The sequence below is a fragment of a genome, unplaced genomic scaffold (genome assembly GCF_019419815.1).
Source record: "Pyrus x bretschneideri cultivar Hongxiangsu unplaced genomic scaffold, Pyrus_bretschneideri_v1 Contig22, whole genome shotgun sequence".
NCBI lineage: Eukaryota > Viridiplantae > Streptophyta > Magnoliopsida > Rosales > Rosaceae > Pyrus > Pyrus x bretschneideri.
In genome coordinates this window covers 6,006,928-6,028,077 of record NW_025999524.1, presented here as the reverse complement: position 1 = coordinate 6,028,077, position 21,150 = coordinate 6,006,928, and the positions used below count along the sequence as shown (strand labels likewise).

The window sequence follows — 21,150 nt, the reverse complement described above, 5'->3', positions numbered from 1 at the left end:
AATCCTATAAAAAGTACTACCCTCGGTAATTATTAGTCATATAGAGAATTTGATTTTCCTTGCGAGCCAGCCAAATAATCAAATAACGCATATCTAATATCTATACTACTACTTAGTACTACGGTCTTTTATATATTCATTTACTTGTAAGTAAAAGATCTTAAGTTCGATTTTCACCAAAGACGAATTTGAACCATATTATTATGACAACCCTATTGTGAGGCTTAACCCACTCTCTCATCTCCTTAATATAGATAATATCATTTGTTAAAAAATATATATATTTATACTGAACATTTGTGTCGGTCATCAAACAAGTCTCTCTGACTGACGTATTTGTGCTATATAGCTAATTAATCTAGATGCTCTGAGCTTTCATATGCTGCATAAATATGCAAACAAGCGTTCAATTTGCTTTCAACTCCAAACTCTTGCCCAAATTTACTTGTAAATCCATTCATTTGCACGCCCTCCAGACTCGTCCATGTCTATGAAAATGCTAACTGCCTGCACAAAAATCACTCCAACAAATTACTCATAAACATTGGTTTTACTTGCAGATGATCGGATAGGACCGGATCGGATGATGTTATAGTACCTTTCCTATCCGAGGCCTCTCTTTCACCGTTGCTAGGCTATTTCGGATATGGGACACAGCTCCCCAGCATTTCAACGTGTTTGCAACATCGTCGAGCCTCAACAGATACTCTTCTTCCGTCAGTGGAAACGATCTCTGAAGGAAATTTTGGATTCGGATTAGCTCAATTCGTATCAGTTCCCATTGCAGACATGTGTCATACTAGCGAGATACGTGATTCGTGATGATATGTTGCTTGTTCCAACAAGAAGTTTTTCAAATTTGTTGAGTAAGAATTTGGATACCTGCTCCATATACTTCCACATGACATTCAAAGCAAGGAGATTTCTTCCAAGGAACTCCTACGTTGGGCAAATGCACAAGTTAAAACAGTTTTCTAATCAACCCCAATTACGATATCATCAGGATACAGAACGGAAATCATCCTTGATCAAAGTCTCAAAGGAATTCCAACTCATATGTGCAAGCTATCGCAATTAACATATTAACTTAACCAAAGTTGAATCGAACGAGGAATTCCTACTGTATAACATACCTTCTTGATGAGTTGAACGTCATAGGACCTGCCATACTTGTTCCTAATAAGAGTTGCGAGGTCTATCCCGCTAAACGCGGAATCATCTCTACCAACCAGTCTTTCAAGATTCTCTCTCAGCATTTCATTTTTATCCACCTGAAGTAATAATACACACACATTAGGCTCAAGATTAAGTCAGTAGATTGAGACGAACACATTAGACCACAACGCAATTTGTTAGCAGTGTGTTCACAAATACGGCAGCAGAAAGCTTACCCCTCCAGTTTCTTTTGCATCACTGGGATCTTCCGAGTCATCTGGATTTATGTCGTTGCCATCATCTGTTGTACTCGAAAAGATGGGCCTATGTCTCCGATTGCTTTGATGACGAATGTGGCAATTACCGGTGGAAAAACCCAATCCTCTTGAAGGGAAGTATGAACCATTACATCCCGGAAACAAAACCTTGTTGAATCCTTTTCCTACGTTAACAGTCTCCTGAACTCCAAACGACCAACTACAACGGTGGCTTGAAATTATGCTCGTCATGTCCTGAAAAATGCAGTCTCATCAGTATCAACTACAAAATTTCTCTAGCATCCCTAGAACAAGAGTTACCCTTAGTAACATACATACACATCCGAAACGCTTTCTTTGAAGAAAAAGATAATTACAAGAACAAGAATTCAGAACCATGCTTGCTGATTCAGGATTCAATAGTTTAACCTGCGGGGAGCGGGATTCAAACTTCGGGTGGAGGGACGTGCACGCTTCCTAACCAACTGGCTTAACCCGCGTCTAGCAACAATAGATTCATGATTCAATATACTGATTCTAGCTTAACCATTCATTCAAACATGCCCAGAAATTAAATTTGAAAAAAATATATGAACAAAAACAATACCGTCAACAATCAAACCGCAGAAACCGAGCATGTAATATAAAAATCCAACCTGGTAGTGAAGCAAATCAAACGGATACGATATCTGAGTCGAATGCTTCGTTTTGGATATGGCAATAATTTAGTGGTGATTCTGCAACTGATACTCTACTCATCGGCTGCTCACAACTCAGAATTGTACTTAAATTAGCCAAATTAATCAGGACCGTTGGCTTTTGCTACTTAAGAGCAGCAGTGGTCTCGTGGCTGACAAAGAAACCTTTGCTTCGCGAGTGGTGGCTTGTGTTGACCATTGGTGAGCTTGTGGCCAATCACAACTAGTCACGTGGATGACAGAAAATCCAAGTCTGTCAAGTTTTGTTGGGCATATGGGATGTGTTTCTGCAGTCACCAGAAGTGTGGATAGGGCGTGTAGAATTTGCCAACCGTGACTGCAAGGACTTAACCTATACTATGCACGCTACGTTACTGTGAAATTTTGGGCCAATAATATAAAGTCACATCACGTCGAATGATTGATTCGGGACATTATCACCTTGGCGCCACCATTTTTTATTGCAATACTAACAACTAGTTTTAAACGATAAAATATTGGGATTAGAAAATGAAATTTAGGAACGTAATTACGTAGGAGAAATGAAGGAACTGCCAATTGTTTCGTACAAGTACAACCTAATTGAAGGGAAAGGAATTCTCTGTTACCACGAAAGAGTAGACATTCAAAAGAACACAAAATAATCGACCATCTCGGACAAAATGAATAGCGTAGGGGGCAACACTACTCAGATAGTGAGTGAGAAACTTAGAACTACCAAAAGGTTTCTCTATTCTGTACAATTCGACTAATATATCAACGTCTGAAGAAGTCCCAAAGGTCGTCATGCATGAACTTCATAGATACAAAATAAGTTACAATTAAGTGCTGCTCGCTGCTGAGATGCTTTTGTAAATCAAAGTTGCCAGTCTATGGGAGGAATGCCCATCTCCTCCAGAAGCTGGTTCGTGCGAGAAAAATGCCTGTTCACATCATGATGAGCAAATTATCTGTTACCATGTAATTTTACTTGACGTCATAACATACAATTATATTTCCAGACATGTAACCATCCATGAGTATAAAAAGAAAAAACAAACCCATGGAGTTATACCCAGTATTGCGCTTGCAAGTTGCACACCAGGTGAAAATTTTGCATAAGTAGAGCAAAGAAACCCAGGATAATGCAGTACCAGTTATAACAGCCGATCCCGAACTTTTTAACAAACTAATTATAAGCATATCGCCATCCTTACTTTATTTGGATAGAAATGGCAGAGTGGGAACCAAATATTATGGAGTTAAACTGACCTGCAGCCAAAGAAGCCCCTGTTTGCTGACAAACCAGAAGGATGTGCCGCTTTGAGAATGTGATGCTTTGACTCATCAATCAACCTGCATTAGAATATATTCTCCAATCAATTTTAAAGTATAAACCCCTAAATTCTTCTCAACCCATTTAGCCAACAATATATTCCAAGTTGAAGATCCTGATCACCCAAGGTTGTGTCTTTTATTGTTTTGTTGGGGCTACAAGTGAGTACGAGTTTTGAGATTTACGACTGCTAAATTTTTTACAACTAGATGTAAATCAGAATATCTTTACAACTTGCTAAACGGAACAGCGCACAATTTAATCAGTGTCAGATATTTGCAGGATTTCACATATTATGAAATCAAGTTCATAGCCTGTAATGACTCAATGTAATTAACTGACTGATATCCCTACACAATTTTACTGTTGAACAAGTGATGAAAATTTCCCGAAAGTTGTTTTACTGATTGAAAGAATATGATGTATGACGCAACGTTAGGCCCTCTGTTAAATCCAAATAGCACACTGAAAATTGGAATAACTTAAACATGGCCGAGGATGAAATACAACTCAATGTTACAAATTAACGGACCTGATTTTCTGCTGAGCAGAGTTTCCCCACAAAAGAAAAACAACTCCGTCCCTCTTTTGTGAAATTGTTTTGATAACAGCATCAGTAAATTGCTCCCATCCTTTCTTTGCATGAGAGTTAGCCTGATGATTCCTAACTGAATATGAAATGGAAACCGGAAAGGTCACAAGATGGGTGAAAATGGTAGCGACAAGTATCAAAAGCCATTGGCATTTTCTGAACCAATATACTTTAGAACATTATAGAATAGAACTAACAAAATTACTGCTTTAGTTGTACAATGGAAGACGAGCATCATAAGAAGTATGCTGAAGAAAAGTGAGAAAAATGTTGAACATGTGAAACTCACCAGTGAGAACAGCATTGAGCAAGAGAACACCCTACAAAATAGAATCAACTTGACAAATGAATGTCGGTCAATATTCACAAATCACATAAAAGAAGCTAACTCAAGCAGAAGCCAGACATGTTTTGCACAAAAAGTGTTCCTATGTTTTGTATATGCTTCTACAACCTAAAAAACTTCATGAAGAAGCACCTCTAAGAAACAGTTCCAAGTGCTTTTATATGAAGCAATTCTAGCAAAAGTGAGTTTTAGAAATGAATAGAAGTGTACCTGAACAGCCCATTTTTCAAGATTGCCATGAGATGGAATTGAACAGCCAAGATCTTTGTTCAGTTCCTTGAATATATTAACCAGACTAGAGGGGACCTTGACACCCTCAGGAACAGAGAAAGAGAGACCCATGGCTTGACCCGGACCGTGATACGGGTCCTGACCCAGGATGACAGCCTTGACCCTGTCGAAAGAGGTGGAGTTGAGGGCGTTGAAGATCAAGTGAGTAGGCGGATATATGGGAACGCTGCCGCAGAGCTCACTCTCAACGAACTTGGAGAGGGTCTTGGCGTAGGGTTTCTGAAGCTCCGACGGCAACGCTTCCAGCCACGTCCCCTCCACCAACAGCTCCTCCAGTTTCACTCCTTCGCCTAATTAGTAATAAGCACGGACCCAAAATTAATCTGCAGAATGTAATTAATTTAGCGAAATTTAATTTAACTAATCGAATACCTTTGGACTTGGAATGGGAGACTCTGTTGGAGCAGATGGAGAGGTTGCGTCTGGCTTTGGCGAGCAGCTTTTGGAATTCGATGCGTGACTTCTGCTGGGCGGTGAGGTCTGTGGAGGCGGCGGAGGAGGAGTCATTGTTGGTGGGGGACGAGAAAGAGTGGGTGGCACTGGCGGTGGAATCGGATTTGAAGCGTTTGGAGGAGGGAGCGGTGGCAGGTGGGAAGAGATCGAATAGGGTTTTGTTTTTCTTGGTAGCGGTCTTCGGTGTTGAACCCATTTTTCTCTCCTTTTCCGACGGAATGCCGCTAGCGCTCAGACGACGAGAGTGATATGCTTTGTGTATTGGCGCCAACGCTCGTATTGTGCTTTTTGAATTGGCGGGAAAATTACAGACGCGGGGAAAATGATCGAGCTCATTCTTTTTCTCGTCAAATCTGAACCTTTCCCATTCCCATATCTCGTCCTAAACGAGGAAAGCAATAGATACTCAAAAATAGCTATTCAAACATTCATTTATACTTCGCATACGCTCTTATTAATTTTTTACTACTGATCATATTCATTTATCAAATTCAACAGTTGAAAATTGAAAAAAGCTATGATAAAAAAAATAGAAGATCTAAAGAATAACGACAATTGGTAACTGATCACGTTACGAAAGGGCAAATGTACGTTTGACTGCAGGTCGGTCCATGAAACACAAAGCTTATGGCTCCATCAAGAGGGCTTGTCTTGTGGCAAAAGGTTTCACACAAACCTATAGCATTGACTATGTCGAGAAATTTGCTAGTGCGGCCAAACTGAACTCAATTCCATACAAGTCATTCTATCAATTGCAGCCAACAGATCTTGGCCCCTGCATCAGCTCCACGTCAAAAGGCCTTTCTTGAGAGCTCCACCAAGTTTTCGAGCTTAGGGAATAAAGGAAAATCTTGCAGGTGAAATATGGGCGTGTGAAAGGTAAAAATATATGTAGATAAAACTATCATATGGAGACTGAATATCCGTAAGCGGATACTGCTTGGCTTCTTATCATTCCTCCTTTTGTTTGGCCCTTTGCACATTCCTCCTTTTGTTTCACCTTTCAAACAGCATAATCGTGAGAGTCGATATGTTGACACATGAATTGCAAAATGGTCTCCAAATCATGTACACTGCTAGGTCCATGATATCCTTATCTAGTTATTTGTCAAAAGAAAAGATTGCTCTTTGTTCCCTTCAATTTTTATACATGAGGTCACCGCCCTCGTGTTACACGAACGAAGCAACAAGCGGAACGCTATCTTCCAATCCGATGTGCTGCAACCTGGAGGTCAATCCAATACGATGATACCAGTACAACTAGAGGGGCAAATCCCCAAAACCGGAACCCAACCACAAGTCTGCACTTCCATAATCTTCATGATGTGCATGAACCCCGAACTCCCTTGTTTCTTTTTTTTGATAGTTCCCTGCAATGACCAAGCAATCTATAACGATAGAAAGCAAAATCTTCCAAGTGTGAGACAATAACATCAATTACGCAAGCCTCTCCTGCGTATGTTGGGTTGTTGAACCATGCATCGTAGCCATGACATTGGATGTGTTCTTTGCTTTAACTTTGCAAGCTCTCCCATATATTATGCAAACATTAATGCAAAAATGCGAGGGAGGAGCAGAAGCACCACCTGATACTTGGCACCATGAGAGTTCACGAAATAAGGAGACAGCACTCCATTTGCCTCCCAGATTCTCATCAGGAGACAATAACGATACCAGCCTGCAGAAGCAGATTACGGCCTCAATTATGTAAAACAAAAACTAAAGATTTTTTTAACAGTTGTCAATCATGAGAAACACGGAGATTTCTCACATCTTTCACGATAAACTTGTCTCGGAAACTAAGTGAAGGCAACAACCATTCAGACAAATAGAGGGAAGATTCTTCACGATGTCTTATCGGCAGATGATCATCTGGAAGGAGGAAATAACAAAATTCATATCTGTAGTCAATGATATTAATTAATTGGCAAGAAAAAGAATTACAAATATTTAAAGGCAAAAGCTTAGCAAAAATATTTTCCATGAAAAGAAAATTATTAACCTGAAGCTCGTACAAGTAACTTGTGTGTAACAAAGGACTGTAACATGCGAGCAAAAACAAAGTATTAGAGGTACAACAAGCAATCACAAGAACTCATGTCAACTGAGCTCGATAAACATATCTCTAGCTATCCCTCTATCCATCCATCCCTCTAAATATTAAGATTCTTGATTTTCTGAGTCATAATTTTAAAATTCCCTGCACCCTACCTCACAATATTACAACTATTGATGAATATTACCTGCCAGACGGATGGCATGTACTCGCGATATGGAAGCTGTTGAGTATTACTCGTTGAATTTCTTAAATCTGAGACCTCTGGAAAAGATGTATTTCTGAAATTCTGTATTAACAACTGAGGCCAGCATAGTATATCGCAAAGCATGCATATACAACACAGCTGAAGTTAAAGTTTTTGAGTTTTCGAATGAACTCACTGTTTGGCCTCATAAGCACCATATGCATTCCCCAAAATTATTTCTTTTGTAGCTATCACAAGCATGGGATGCACCAGCTGAAGCTTTCTGATCTCCTGAACTACAGCGTCGGACACACTCTGAAGAGAGAGGCAGTTTCCTATGCAACAGACCGTTAATTATTTATAATCAGAGTCATTCAAGAGTATAGAGATAACAAATATGCTATGAACAAAGGCAACAAACTATATTAGTTACCTCTTCTCGTCCCCAAGCGGAAAGAATGTTGAGCCACGATCTATCCAATGGAAAGATCCAATACTGTCAAAATAAGGAGGCCAGTAGAGATCAATTGTCAAATTAAACTGAATATTCTCTCAGTCAAAATGTGTATATACAGCAACATCATGATTTGAGCAAAGGAGGAAACGTGATACGACATCCCGGATTCCAATACAAACCTGTCAATCATGAGTAAATAAATGCTAACATGATGCTCTTCTTTCTCCTTTCGAAGCCGATAATGCATTGTCTAAAATACAAGGATAAATAAACCCACTGTTATACATTCTTCAACCATCTACAAAAGATAATTTTTCTCCTTTCGTTTCTTGTAATGAATACAAGCTTATATGAAAGTAAAAGAGCTTCTTCTTACCTTGAGAGTGGCAAGAAACTGACGACTATCGTAGCAACGGACATACAAGAAGCGTCTCATGCACAAATTAAACAAACCCTCGTCGTAATTCATTGACCCTAAAGCAAATTTTGCAGAACAAAAAGTTTTAGCAGCAATATCAAACGAAAATTCTTCATTCTTCTTCTTAGTAAATGAGGAACACCAACGCCAAAACTCACCATTGGGCTCCATAATTCGGAGCTTTAGCACCTCCGAAAGGCGGAGAATGTCAAAGCGGCAATCCAAGTCAAGGAACATTACCAAACGCTCCAAGCCCCCATAGTGCACCCCATTCCACTCCTTTGGGAGAATGCAGTTCACAGCAGCCTAATCAAACATAACAGAATCAACTTTTACATAAAAAAAGATATCACTCTTGTGAACGAAATAGTAAACGATGAACTAAAAATAAATTAAATAATGGAAAAAAACCGAAGACTGACTTGAATGAGGATGAGGGTTTTGGCGGAAGAAGAGGGCCCGACGAGCTCCACAACATTGCCAACGCGGAGAGGAACGCGGTGGAGAGGGGGAATGAGCAAGAAGGGTCGCTCCGCCGCAACCCGACCGAGCATCTCGGCGGCGCTCTCGTCCCCATCGATCCACCTTTTGGGCGTCATTTGCAATCGTTCCCAAGCGACGCCAAGGTTTTGGGCGGGACGAGTGGTATGGTGGGTGCGCGTACTCGCCTTTGTTTTTGACAGACTCCAAAAAGCTTAAATATAAAAAAATAATAATGTTACAGAGACGTAATTTAAAAATCAAATTTACAAAAATTAATAACGTATCAATTTTTTTTTTTTTTTTAAAAGTACGATATTCATTGAATACGTACAAATTAAGGATATGGTGCTTACAATGAGCCTCGATAAAAACCTTGTCGGGCCTTTCAACTCGATCGAAGGAAAAAAAAACGGCCCGCACCAAATTAACTACTAGTACTATCCTTTAATAATAAATGAAAAATTACATCAAGTTCTTCAAACTAAGAAACCAGGTGATCAACAGTAAGACTAAACCTCGCAAGGCGATGAGCCACCTTATTTGTCTCTCTTCGACCAAATGTGATTTTCCATTGTTTGAAGTCCTGCATAAGCCTCCTCATATTGTCGAACATATAACCATAATGACCACTAAATACTGCACCTGCATTTTGAATGGCATAAATCACCAACAATGTATCCCCTTTTACCTAAACCTGCTCCGTGGCCCATATGCGCAAGAATAAAATTGATGCCCTAGCAACTGCTGCCTTTGCATGAAGTGCTGATCTCACGGCCACCACTCTGCTCACCTGTGTTGCGAAAAACCTACCCTATAAGCTTTTCACGACCAACCCACAGCCTCCAATCGACCCCTGCACACCCCATGATGCATCAAAATTAATTTTATCCAACCATGTGCTGGCGGTTGCCATTTAGTTGTTCTTGCCGAAGAGTTATGTGGTGCCCCCTCATTCCATTTTTTAAACTCAGCCAACCATGTATGTGCCTTGATTTGGGTATCCAAAGGAGAAGGCTCAACACCATTCCAAATGAACTCATTAAGAACCTTCCAAATACTCCAAACAAGAACAAGAAGCAAGTCAAAGCTTTCCTTGGACACATTTTGCGCCATATACTCCAACCAATGACCAAAGGCCTCCTCAATTAGATGAAAAGAATGGATGCCTAATGGACTTCCAAACCACACCGCTGCCGCTCTAGGACACGTTAGAAGAGCATGTTCAACAGTATCTGCCTCTTTATCACAAAAACCACAAGTATCATTCATAATTGCTCATCTGCTCTTCAGATTAACTTTGGAAGGCAAAACATTCATATACCCACGCCACACACAAATTTTCACTTTCCCCGGGACCTTAGCTCGCCACAAAGCTTTCCATAGGAATCTTGTATCACCAGTAATCACTGATCCCATAGGCTCATCACCACTCATTCCTGGACCTGATTGAGCCAACAAAGTACGCACTCTTAGTAGTGAACAAGCCCTTAGGTTCCTTTATCCAAATCAATGAATCCGCATGGTAGAATAAACTCAAGGGTATACTCAAAATCAAATCCATCGAACACCATCATCCTCCACCATCAAAGATCTCCCCATGAGCTTTGGGTGTACCCCACGGGTATGGGGCAAATAAGGTATCATTAATAAAAAATAAACACATTAATCAATATTTAAATAATAATTTAATTTTTAATAACTATGTCTTTTAGTTTGTAAACTTAGTTTAAAATATTTATTTTCTGCATTATCCATACAATTATTATAATTCTTGCTTTATTATTCTTTTATTTATAAATTTTTATATATTAAGTTTTTTTCACGAAATGTAAATTATGTGACACTTTTATAGTTATGTGAATATTTTCGTCAGAACTTCCATTAAAGTATAACACGGTTTACTTGGAAATTAAAAAATAAAAATAAAAAAAACTAAAAATTACTTGACTTATACGAAATCCAACGGTGAAAAGTATTCGTCCATCAACATCGAAGGGCCCAAACAAGGTGAGATTATCCATACGCGCGCAAGAAGTCTTCTAATATGAAATTTTCGGGAGTCCGCGAATCGGTGGTGGGAAATTTGACCAAATAACCCCTCCGCGCGAATTCGATCTGGAAAACTCTGAGAAGTAGCTGGAGAATCGAGCGAAATACAGAATAAAGAAAGAAAGAGACAAGCAGAGATTGCGATTGGATCTCCAAATTTTGAGAGGGAAAAAAATGGCGGCCTTCATCAAGCTCGAGGATTCCCCAATGTTTCAGAAGCAGGTAATATATGTGTGTATATATGTATATATTCAGATTTCGGATTCTCGTAAAAGCTTCAATCTTTGAAATCTCATGAATTTGGAACGAGAAATTGCACTAGCTCACTGTAAATTGCAAAATTCTCTCGGCTTTTTGGTGTAATGATTGTACTATTTCAAAGAAATATTTTCGGCTGACAATTAGTTTTACTGGATTGCAAAAGAATTTTGTACTTGAATTAGTTACACACACACACACACACACACATATATATATATGCACAGTTATATTCACAGCATGTTGATTAATTGCATGGAACTTGTAAAGAAGGAGATAGGCGAGGAAAGTCAATTTCAGGAGAAAAATTAGACATCTTTTGGTGTAGTTTATATTTTTCATTTATTTTTTAATTCGAAGACTAGCTATAGTCAAATTTAACAGGTTTTATAGATGCTATGGCTAATGTTGTATGTTGTTGGCGTCTCTCGTGTTCTTAAATGGTATCGGAATGGTGAAATTTGGATTCTTTGACAGATATATTCTATGGAACAAACAACTGATGAGTTGAAAGATCGCTGCCAAAAATTATGCAAAGGGTCTAAGAAGTTTATGTAAGTGTATAACGATATTCCCAGGAAACTGTTTTATTGGTTCTACTTATGAATTGAAGAATCAAAGTTCGCTCTTTTATAATAAAGCTTAAACTCATTGGCTGAGGCAAGTTTTTATTTTTGGCTTTGTTTTGCTCACAGGGGGGCTCTGGAAGAAGCATGCAATGGAGACACCATTTTTTCAGAATCTTTGGAAGCATTTGGTGGTGGACTGGACGATCCTATTAGTGTATCCATTGGAGGTTGTTAGGATTGATAATTGTTTTTTTCTAGAAAATGTCTAGAAATCATAAAGGAGCTTCTGAAAAATGATAAGTAATGATTTTCAAAATTTCATTGGAGGGTTTTTCTAATAGGAAATGATTCTAATGGTAGTTATCAACAAATTTTGTAAAAGAGAACAGTGAAATTTTGTATATTAAGCTGTAATTATGGGGTAATTTTGGTATAACATCGAATGTGAAGGAAACCCCATGTAATAAATTAAAATAAAAAAGAAATTCAGTGCAACCGTGTTATGTTTATCAACCTACTTTTTCTGTTGAAAGGAAAGCATTCGTTTTTGGTTCTGTTTTGATTTGTTATTGTAACTTGCTATATATGTGATATTTTCTTCCAGGTCCAGTACTATCCAAATTCGTTACTGCATTTCAAGAGCTTGCCACTTATAAAGAGCTTCTTCGCTCCCAAGTGAGTCTTAGATAGCAAATCACCCTAATAATCTTTCTAAATATGTTAAATAGTGAAAGTGAGTCAAGGTTTTATGTATTATGTACGAATGGTGAATCGAAAAAGAGAAAATATATTTAAGTAACATTATGTAAACGTCTTTATCTCTTCTCTCTTTTTTTTACATTCTTAGTGGGTAAAATTATGGATTACAGGTAGAGCACGTTTTAGTTGATCGGTTGATGCACTTTATGACAGTTGATCTGCAAGATGCAAAGGTAATTTCTTTGTTTCTATGTACTGCTACTATAACGATACCAATGGAAATTGGTGCTGGCACTGTGGCAGTGGATGAAGTTCGGGCTCCTGAGATGAAGTAAAAAAAATTTGATTTCTTTTGCCTTACATGCTTTTCTATTAATTTTGCAGGAGTCACGACGTCAATTCGACAAAGCTATACATGGTTATGATCAGGTATCACTGATCACTCGAACATTTTGTACCTGTGTGGCAATAATGTTAATTCAATTTATATATTTATACTTGCTTTTCATTAGTAGCTACTGTCCCCAAAAGGTGAAGCTTCTAGTTTCTTGGACCTACCTAGTTTGCCATTGGGCTGTGTCTTATAGATTCAGAATCAGGTGGAACTTATTAATATGTTGTTTTTTTGTATGAAGGATGAGCCAATATATTATACATCTTAGATCTCCTTGGTTGCCAATATATTATAACAATGTCTTTTGATTAGTTTTCTTGTTGGTAGCTTTTAGGTATCCTTGAGTTGACATCTAATGAAGTTGCATAAAGTTTTGTTTTATTCAATTCAGGCACGGGAAAAGTTTGTGTCCTTAAAGAAGAATACACGGGAAGACATTGTTGCAGAACTAGAGGAGGTGTGTGCCTGTTAATTAAAGTATTTACTAACTAAAGTAGCTTGCCTAGACTGTAGATACCCTCTTGTTTGAAAAGTTGAGGAGCTCACCATCTTTTGTTCATGACAGGATCTACAAAATTCAAAATCAACATTTGAGAAAAGCCGCTTCAACCTAGTATGTCTTCTCTGTTTGCAGATCTCTTTGCATCTGTCACATATATTTTCCTTAAAGGTTTCTGCTTGTAATGACCTTTTTCTGTGATCTTAAGGACTGCAGGTAAACTCACTAATGAATATTGAAGCAAAAAAGAAGTATGAGTTTTTGGAATCTATTAGTGCAATCATGGATGCGCATCTGAGATACTTTAAGCTGGTCTGTTTATGCAATCATTAGATGTTTTCTTTACATCTGAATGTATTCCATTTTGACAATTGTGAAGATTTTTTTTTTTTTTTTTTGGTCATTTTTTATATTTTCCTTTTGTGATTTAGGGATACGAGTTATTCAGCCAAATGGAACCATATATTCACCAGGTATGAATGTAATTCACTTTTTATTGATAGTTACGGATATATTAAAGATGCGTGTTCTTACAAATAAGAGAGGTGATTCGTAAAGTTTATTCTGATCTCAATTGATGATTTTGTGTCATTGACATGCATGCCATGGGCAGAACCTTTTTATGGTTGTACCATTTTTACAAGTATTTTAATTTATCAGTGTCATTAACTCTGGACTATTCAACTTTTGTTGCTTCAGGGAAATATCTTTTCAATTAATAATGAACTTGTTTTCCTGAAATCAGGTGTTAACATACGCACAACAATCTAAAGAACAGGCCACTGTTGAACAAGATAAACTTCACAAAAGGATTCAGGAATATAGGACACAAGCTGAGCTGGACAGTATACGAGCTTCCAGTAATATTGAGCCTCCTGCAGTGGCTGATGGAAATCGCGCCCTTGGTTTAGCTTCTCACAAAAACATAGAAGCAATCATGCAGTCCAGTGCAAATGGGAAGGTAATAGCATTGGTTGAAGAAGCCTTTTTTCATTGTTAAACTAGTAAGTTTATTTTTTTGCCTAATTTCACATTTTCATTATGTGAGCTTCCTTTCTATTTGTAGAAAATGTTAAAATGTGTCTTCCATTTTTGGCTTATAAGTGTCTCCTATTATTTGTATTCTTAGAACTCAACTTTTAACAAGACTCTGCCACTTTATTGGTAATATTACTGTACTGCAAAGAAGGTTAATCACATAATTATTATTTTTTTGTTTCATATTTTAGGTCCAGACTATCAAGCAAGGATATCTAGTGAAACGATCTTCAAGTTTGAGGGGAGATTGGAAGAGGAGGTTTTTCGTTCTGAACAGTCATGGGGCTTTATTTTATTACAGAATTAAGGGTACCAAACCCATGGTGTGTTACATTTTCTCTGCTAAATCTTCTCTGTAACTTGTGCATTCTCTATCTTTGAATTACTTTAAATAAGTTTACCATACCACACATGTTATATTCCAGAGATGTTAGTTTTATTGCAGTAGACCATGAATTTTCTTCTCTTGTATCTGTTACCATCGTAGGGCGGCTCCCAGTCACATCATTTCACGCGCTCACCAGAACATCACAGTGGTGTGTTTAGCAGATTTCGTTCAAGACATAGGGTCGCGTCACTTAATGAAAACATTCTGGGCTGCCGTACTGTTGATCTGCGTACCTCAACAATAAAGATGGACGCAGAGGATACAGATCTTCGACTTTGCTTTAGAATAATATCCCCATTGAAAACTTACACATTGCAGGTAATTAGTTGATTGGTTGTTGGTTATTGCTTTGTGCTGCTGTACAGTAGTACTTTAATTGCATGCATGGCTTAACTCATCTGAACTCTTGAGATAACCATTGTACAAATTACATTTGTGCATATGTTATTTCGCTGAATCATTAGCTATATAATTGAAGTATTTGGGACGACATTGTGATGGGCTACTATTTACCTTCTGTTTGGTCAGGCTGAAAATGAAGCTGATAGGATGGATTGGACAAACAAAATAGCAGGAGTAATTGCATCTCTTTTGAATTTTCAGCTTCTTGACCAGGTCCCTACCTTGAAAGCCTGTGACTTTTCTGTATAACTAAATATTAAGATTTGTATGAATGAAAGCTAATACTAACAAACTTTCGTTATATTTTCTGCAGCCACATCCTGGAACTGTGAATCACGAGAGTAGTAAATCTTCTCTTGGTACTTATGATATTCGTAGAGTGAAAAGCACTGAAAGTTTAGGAAATACCAGAAAATTCAACAGAGTAGATTCTGTTTCTAGTATTCTCAGGAGAATTCCTGGAAATGATCTTTGTGCGGAGTGTGGTGCTCCTGAGCCTGACTGGGCATCTCTTAATCTTGGCGTACTGATGTGCATCGAATGTTCTGGTGTTCACCGGAATCTTGGTGTACACATTTCAAAGGTGAGCAAAGAAATGAAAAGTCGAGAACTGATTGTATTTTTTCTCTGGGATGGATGTTAGCTAGCTTCCAGTTTATATTATAGGGTAATTGGGCTTAGTAGCACTTTTACAAACCCACCAATAAAAAATAGCCCTACGTTCACAATGCAATTCTATTAGCTCTCTTTAACGAAAATACCCTCGTTATCGGCACAATATTAATAAATTCTCGACACAATATTGGTAGATTTTTGACACATTATTTGTGATATTTTCGTCAAATAGAGCTAGTGGAGATTGGATTATTTTATGTCAAAAGATAGTGCATTTTGAGAGCAGAGCTATTTTGGTTGGTGTATTTGTACAAGGGCTAGTAAGCCCAATTTCCCTATTTTGTATTATCTTTCTTTTGGTCTACCCTTCTATGCGATGAAAGATGTGGACCGTTTTTGTTATTGTGGAAAGTCCTGCATGCCAAAACATTTAAAGTGTTGAACAAATCCTGTTATTTTGAAATTATCTTTAGCAAGTATTATGCATTAAAACACTGTAGAAAAGAAAGTGGCTTAGGAATGAGATATGATTATCATGACTTCTCGGTTGACAATGAAAGAGTACTTTGTACTAATAACTGCAGGTGAGATCTCTAACATTAGATGTCAAGGTTTGGGAACCTATACTTGTGGACTTATTTCGCAACTTGGGTAATGCATATTGTAATTCTGTATGGGAGGGAACGCTTCTACTTGAGAATGAAAAGTAAGAACTCAATTTTATTTACCATGTAATCATCTAAGTAATGTGCTTTGGGGTATTTAAAGTTGTGTGTACTGCTGTGATTCTAGTTTGATTTGAAACTCTTTTGCAGACTGGATGGTTCGAAGGACGTGAGGGCTCCAGTTTTAAAACCAGGCCCCAAGGATGCAGCTCAGCATAAGGAAATATACATTCAAGCAAAGGTAATCCATTAACTTCCATTGCTCAATTCTAATATAAGAAAATGCGTATAGTTTGAAAGTTGCATTAAGTTTTCATGAAATTAGTGCACTTAAAACAACCAAAAAAAAAGAATGGTGAATCTTAAAGATCCAACTTTATGCAGAAGTTAAATTTGATAGAAAACAGGGATAACTGTATCTGTATGTCAGCTTAATAGACATTGGACACTGACATAGAAGTTACTTGTTTCAAGTCTCTTTGCCATTTGTTTGCCATTGTATTTACCGTATGAACACATCTTCCTATCAACTTCCAATTTCCGTTGTGTTCTGAATGTTTCTCCTATTATGCTATTACCGTCGACTGTCTATGACGTACTGTAATTATCTTGACTTTTATTTTTCCATAAAACTAAGAAAAAGGCTGTTATTGTTAATGTGAAGAATAATTGTTTTCCCACAAGCAGTATGTAGAGAAAGTGATGGTTATTAGAGATGTAGCTGCATCGGGCATGCCTGTTCTTGCATCAGATATATGGGAAGCAGTCAAGGCTGGTAATTTACAAGAAGTCTACCGCATTATTGTGATGTCAGATGTGAATATTGTCGACACCTGCCTTTGAGAATGTGGTTACTCATGATTTATATCACCATGCTGAAGCAATACAGTCGGAGTCAGATTTTAACACAATGGAGATGAAACTGTATGATCCAGCAGCGTGTGATAGAATCAAGGAGTCCAATGAGCCTGGGAACTGTCTTCAAGGCTGTTCATTATTGCATCTGGCTTGTCACTCTGGCAATCCGATGATGGTTGAATTGCTGCTGCAGTTTGGTGCCAACATGAATTTGCGTGATTTCCATGGAAGGACTCCTTTGCACCACTGCATCACCAGCGGGAACAACTCATTGGCAAAGTGGCTACTTAGGAGGTAATGTATCTATTTGGGTTGAAAACTGTGCTTGACAGAAACAAATTCATCCTTTTTCTCGTGTTTAAACAAAAACTTGTGATGCAGGGGTGCACGCCAGTCAATTCAAGATGGGGGAGGGCAAAGTGCATTAGAAAGAGCGATGGAGATGGGAGCAATTACGGACGAGGAGTTGTTCATACTACTTTCTGAACACGAGTGAAATGGAAAATTCGTCCGTTATGCGGGTTTCCTTCTCACTTCTGCCAACGCCGGAAACCTGTTTTGACTTCACTGACTTTTATCATGAACAAGAGCCAAATTCCTATGTCAGAAGGAGTTCCGTCGAGTTTTTGTCTGTTAATCTCTGTAGGTGTCACAAGTATTTTCTTCATCACAGTTCTTTTCATAATGTAATGTAATTTGTCTTTAAATTAAAATGTTCTTACCTCTTGGTCAGATTGGTTTATTTATGCATCTTTTAGTTATGAATTTTATTGAGATCCATTTAATATTTACATTAAATAAACCACACATCTTCATTTACTTTTCATTGATTCATTTATATTTGGAGCTGCACGATGTACAAGAAGCGAGGCATTTATGAAAATGGGAAATGGAAATCCCAAATTAAAAGTCGTTAATTATCGCACCACCGTTTTCAAAATATTTGTGCTGCTACTAAATCCCGTGGATGCGAGAAACATATGAATAAGTTGATATGTTTTCATTATCCTAGCCAAATTTAACGAATTGATATGAAAAGAAGGCTCCCGCTACAAAATAAGTTTCAAAAATACAATTCTACATATTCAACTACTTGACATCTCTCTCGTCCCCTTACAAAATTATCTCCGCACGCGTAGTGTAAATCCAAAATTAGAAGATCACTTTTACAAATGCAACTGTAAACCATTGCAAATGCCGGATCTTTTGTTGACGGCTTCACAGATTACTTGAATCCGGTTCTATTGTTGATCGTAACCCGCCACGAATCATCATCTGGGAGTAAAATTCTGCATGTTCCTGACAACCCAAATAGAGTACTGCCGTAAACACAATAATCAAGTAATTCCAACAATTTAACAAGTTATCTTCCGAACACGAAGCATAGAAAAACAAGGTGGTCGCACTGCGGTGAGCGAACAAGTAGAACCTAGTTTTTAATCTTATAGTATATACTCATTGCAGCCAACTAGATAGCATGCTTCTATAAGGTAATAAGTGGCGAAGTATGCCGGGCAGGCAGAGTACATTAAACCAGTGATAATCTCCTTAAAGATTTACATTGAAGGACTCGCTTGAAAAACAACCAACGACAACCTATCTATTTTAAATCCGATGCACACACCATTTCTAATCACAAGACTTTAACATTTATATGGGGTTTAAGAGCATCTCTTGGCTACACTCAGCGATTTTTTTCTTCCGGACAAAATACATTGCACAAGAGAAGCTCTAAGAACCCAAAAGAAACTAACAGTGGACATCAAGATTAAAACAAATTTGACCGAAGATTTCTACATGTGCAAAGCTGTATGCTAACCATAGAGAATTTACCTTCACTGTAACGATAACAACCGCGACACCATCTTCCCTCGATTTGTGAAATAATCCTCTTGCAACGTCAGGTGTAACAGATGGAACAACTTGGAGCAACACCTTTGCAACTACAAAAGATAAAACAGGAAATTTGGTTTAGTTGAACTAACAATTTCATATTTCGGCATAGCATAGGCATAGGCATAGGTTGATGGTCATTTCATTTCTAACAACGAATCGACTGCTGGCTTTCCACAAGGTAGGGTTGGCTGTATGAATCCTAGAACGTTACTGAGCCAGGTTTTTTGGATCAAGTCTTCCGTCAGATAGAGGTGTATGAACAATTTACCTAATTTTTCGGTGTGGCGAACATCATCAATCAGCAAAACTCTGTAACTATCTCCGCTACCAACACCTCTCTTGTCCTTTGATCGTCCAATATCTCCTCCTGAAATTCCAACATTACACAAATGGGAATTCAACATCAATTTTTTTTCTTCCAATTTTCATATCAAATAGCCAAATTCGCGAAACTAAAATCCCAGATGCGAAAAAGGAGGGATACATGGTAAAAGAAGGCACCGTACCTTGTTGAAGTTGGGTGGCAGGATCAAATCCGGATTGGTCAAACTTGGGGCGCTCCAAAACTCCGGCGCCACCGCTCTTGGAAGACCCAAACCTGGCCGTCACAGCCACGCGACTACCTCCCCGTCTTTCTGGGCCTTCCTTGACAGCCAAAACCTTACAACAACTGCGCGGCGGAGCTGACAGAGGAGCGAATCCGATCATCTTGGTCAGGCAACACGACGAGGCCGTAGCTGTTCCTATAACAGCCATGCTCATTTCTACTAGTCTAGTATGAGTAGTCTCCGGCGGTGGTAGCTTGAGCAAATGAGCATGGTAAGATTAGAAGAACGCACAAAAACTCAGAAGAAAGAAGGAAATCAGGGAGAGAATATTTCCAAATTCTCACAAAAAAATGATTGCAGGGTTTTGATTGCTTTTATAGGATGCAGGAACAGTAGTCGGTGACGCTTCAGGTGGATGACTAATGGACGGCTGATCTTAACCCAAATTAAACTCTCTTTTTTCTTTTTTCTTTTATATAATAATAATTGTCGTGTGGCTGATTTAATCATGGTCCTCCTTTTTTAGCTGGAAATTATTTTTGTTTTTTAAGGTCTGTAATATTATTGGAAATGAGTGTCCTGTATTCATTTGCATCGACAGATTCTTTATTTTTTTCCAGAATTCTCTAGATGCTTCCCCTTAATCCACTGTTCTGAATTCTCTCTTGATTTGCAATACGATTGCGAGGCTAAATATTATAGGTTCCGCGGATGCGATAAAAAACCATGCTCTTAATCTTTTGGAGATGTGACAATTTGCTATAAAGAATATAATTATTTAGTGAGATATGAGTTTCACATATTAATTTACCGTGACGTAAATCAATTACGTTTGGTATGATTTCATAATTTTTTTTTAAATTAACAATTTAATTATTTAATAGTATCGTTTTTTTTTTAAAGAGGGATAACTGGTGGCAAGTCACGGTTATCAATTACTTATGGGACCGGGGGGGCCTGAAAGATTTACACTTACAGAGGCATTTTAGCTTCCCATGACCACAAGTCTGGTGTCCCCTGGCCACAAATCTGGTGTGAATCCATCCTTCTAGGGGCCGGGAATATTCACATAGGCATTTAGCCTCCCCTGACCACAAGTTTGGTGTGAATCTGCTCCGGGAGCCAGTCCAATTTTTAGTTGGAACGAAGCCTCACAATCCGCCCTTTACCACTGGACTGCCTATCTCGTGGTTACATTATCGTTTGTTCACAAAATTATTTTAAAATAAAAAAGTTGGTTAGTTGGATCAAAAGTTAACTGGCATAAATTAAAAACAAAATCTTAAAGAATAAATCAAATAATTGTTCTCTTTATTCTTTAATAAGCTACTATTGTTTCACCTTCAACCCACCCAAAAAAAAAAATATATATATATAAAAGAAGAAAAAAGACATTTTTAATAGAACTTCTTTTGGATCGACCCGGGATCGGCATTAAGATAAGTCCAGTCCAAATTTCCAAGCCTGATATTACAGTCTTTCTTTTGGGCCTCGAACATAGTCTGAGTCCAGTTGAGCCCAACCCCTTAAATCTGAGCCCAATTTTAAATATCCGGCCCACAAT

General features: G+C 38.1%; 5 protein-coding genes across 13 annotated transcripts; 1 reads left to right on the top strand and 4 right to left on the bottom strand.

The window, feature by feature from the left end:
• Nucleotides 1–242: 242 nt before the first annotated feature.
• LOC103943187 lies at nucleotides 243–2,227 on the bottom strand. Of its 5 annotated transcripts, none has more exons than XM_009353416.3 (7): nucleotides 2,069–2,227; nucleotides 1,790–1,913; nucleotides 1,392–1,667; nucleotides 1,134–1,271; nucleotides 883–939; nucleotides 599–733; nucleotides 243–507 (listed from the first exon to the last, which is right to left on the bottom strand). In XM_009353416.3, the coding sequence occupies exons 3-7, from the start codon at nucleotides 1,662–1,664 to the stop codon at nucleotides 442–444; spliced, it is 669 nt and encodes a 222-aa protein (XP_009351691.1). In that variant the 5' UTR covers nucleotides 1,665–1,667; nucleotides 1,790–1,913; nucleotides 2,069–2,227; the 3' UTR covers nucleotides 243–441. The 5 variants fall into 5 exon arrangements, with proteins under 5 accessions (XP_009351691.1, XP_009351692.1, XP_048441146.1 ...); XM_009353417.3 differs by having other exon boundaries at nucleotides 1,842–1,913; XM_048585189.1 differs by having other exon boundaries at nucleotides 2,020–2,178.
• A 417-nt stretch (nucleotides 2,228–2,644) lies between these two features.
• On the bottom strand, nucleotides 2,645–5,458 carry LOC103943185 (uracil-DNA glycosylase, mitochondrial). The gene is given in 7 exon segments (XM_009353410.3): nucleotides 2,645–3,033; nucleotides 3,362–3,445; nucleotides 3,958–4,093; nucleotides 4,307–4,337; nucleotides 4,574–4,944; nucleotides 5,027–5,422; nucleotides 5,425–5,458. Coding segments are annotated over 7 exon segments (1,104 nt in total). The 5' UTR covers nucleotides 5,444–5,458; the 3' UTR covers nucleotides 2,645–2,966.
• Nucleotides 5,459–6,101: 643 nt separating this feature from the next.
• On the bottom strand, nucleotides 6,102–8,898 carry LOC103943184 (DNA repair protein XRCC2 homolog). Of its 5 annotated transcripts, XM_048585188.1 has the most exons (10): nucleotides 8,648–8,898; nucleotides 8,184–8,531; nucleotides 7,987–8,057; nucleotides 7,785–7,846; nucleotides 7,547–7,685; nucleotides 7,351–7,444; nucleotides 7,110–7,146; nucleotides 6,879–6,979; nucleotides 6,694–6,785; nucleotides 6,102–6,477 (listed from the first exon to the last, which is right to left on the bottom strand). In XM_048585188.1, the coding sequence occupies exons 1-9, from the start codon at nucleotides 8,822–8,824 to the stop codon at nucleotides 6,762–6,764; spliced, it is 1,053 nt and encodes a 350-aa protein (XP_048441145.1). In that variant the 5' UTR covers nucleotides 8,825–8,898; the 3' UTR covers nucleotides 6,102–6,477; nucleotides 6,694–6,761. The 5 variants fall into 5 exon arrangements, with proteins under 5 accessions (XP_048441145.1, XP_048441144.1, XP_048441142.1 ...); XM_048585187.1 differs by lacking the exons at nucleotides 6,102–6,477; nucleotides 6,694–6,785 and having other exon boundaries at nucleotides 6,962–6,979; nucleotides 7,351–7,464; nucleotides 7,547–7,665; nucleotides 7,784–7,846; XM_048585185.1 differs by lacking the exons at nucleotides 6,102–6,477; nucleotides 6,694–6,785 and having other exon boundaries at nucleotides 6,962–6,979; nucleotides 7,351–7,665; nucleotides 7,784–7,846.
• A 1,856-nt stretch (nucleotides 8,899–10,754) lies between these two features.
• On the top strand, nucleotides 10,755–17,912 carry LOC103943183 (ADP-ribosylation factor GTPase-activating protein AGD4). Its single transcript, XM_009353406.3, is given in 20 exon segments — nucleotides 10,755–10,979; nucleotides 11,493–11,569; nucleotides 11,711–11,811; nucleotides 12,189–12,259; nucleotides 12,454–12,516; nucleotides 12,668–12,712; nucleotides 13,069–13,134; nucleotides 13,243–13,290; nucleotides 13,393–13,488; nucleotides 13,608–13,649; nucleotides 13,922–14,137; nucleotides 14,406–14,537; nucleotides 14,702–14,920; nucleotides 15,131–15,217; nucleotides 15,318–15,587; nucleotides 16,204–16,325; nucleotides 16,435–16,525; nucleotides 16,972–17,118; nucleotides 17,120–17,436; nucleotides 17,524–17,912. Coding segments are annotated over 20 exon segments (2,373 nt in total). The 5' UTR covers nucleotides 10,755–10,931; the 3' UTR covers nucleotides 17,639–17,912.
• Nucleotides 17,913–18,122: 210 nt separating this feature from the next.
• On the bottom strand, nucleotides 18,123–19,937 carry LOC103943182 (ATP-dependent Clp protease adapter protein CLPS2, chloroplastic). Its single transcript, XM_009353404.3, has 4 exons — nucleotides 19,545–19,937; nucleotides 19,307–19,405; nucleotides 18,976–19,085; nucleotides 18,123–18,441 (listed from the first exon to the last, which is right to left on the bottom strand). The coding sequence occupies exons 1-4, from the start codon at nucleotides 19,798–19,800 to the stop codon at nucleotides 18,361–18,363; spliced, it is 546 nt and encodes a 181-aa protein (XP_009351679.2). The 5' UTR covers nucleotides 19,801–19,937; the 3' UTR covers nucleotides 18,123–18,360.
• Between the last annotated feature and the right edge of the window lie 1,213 nt (nucleotides 19,938–21,150).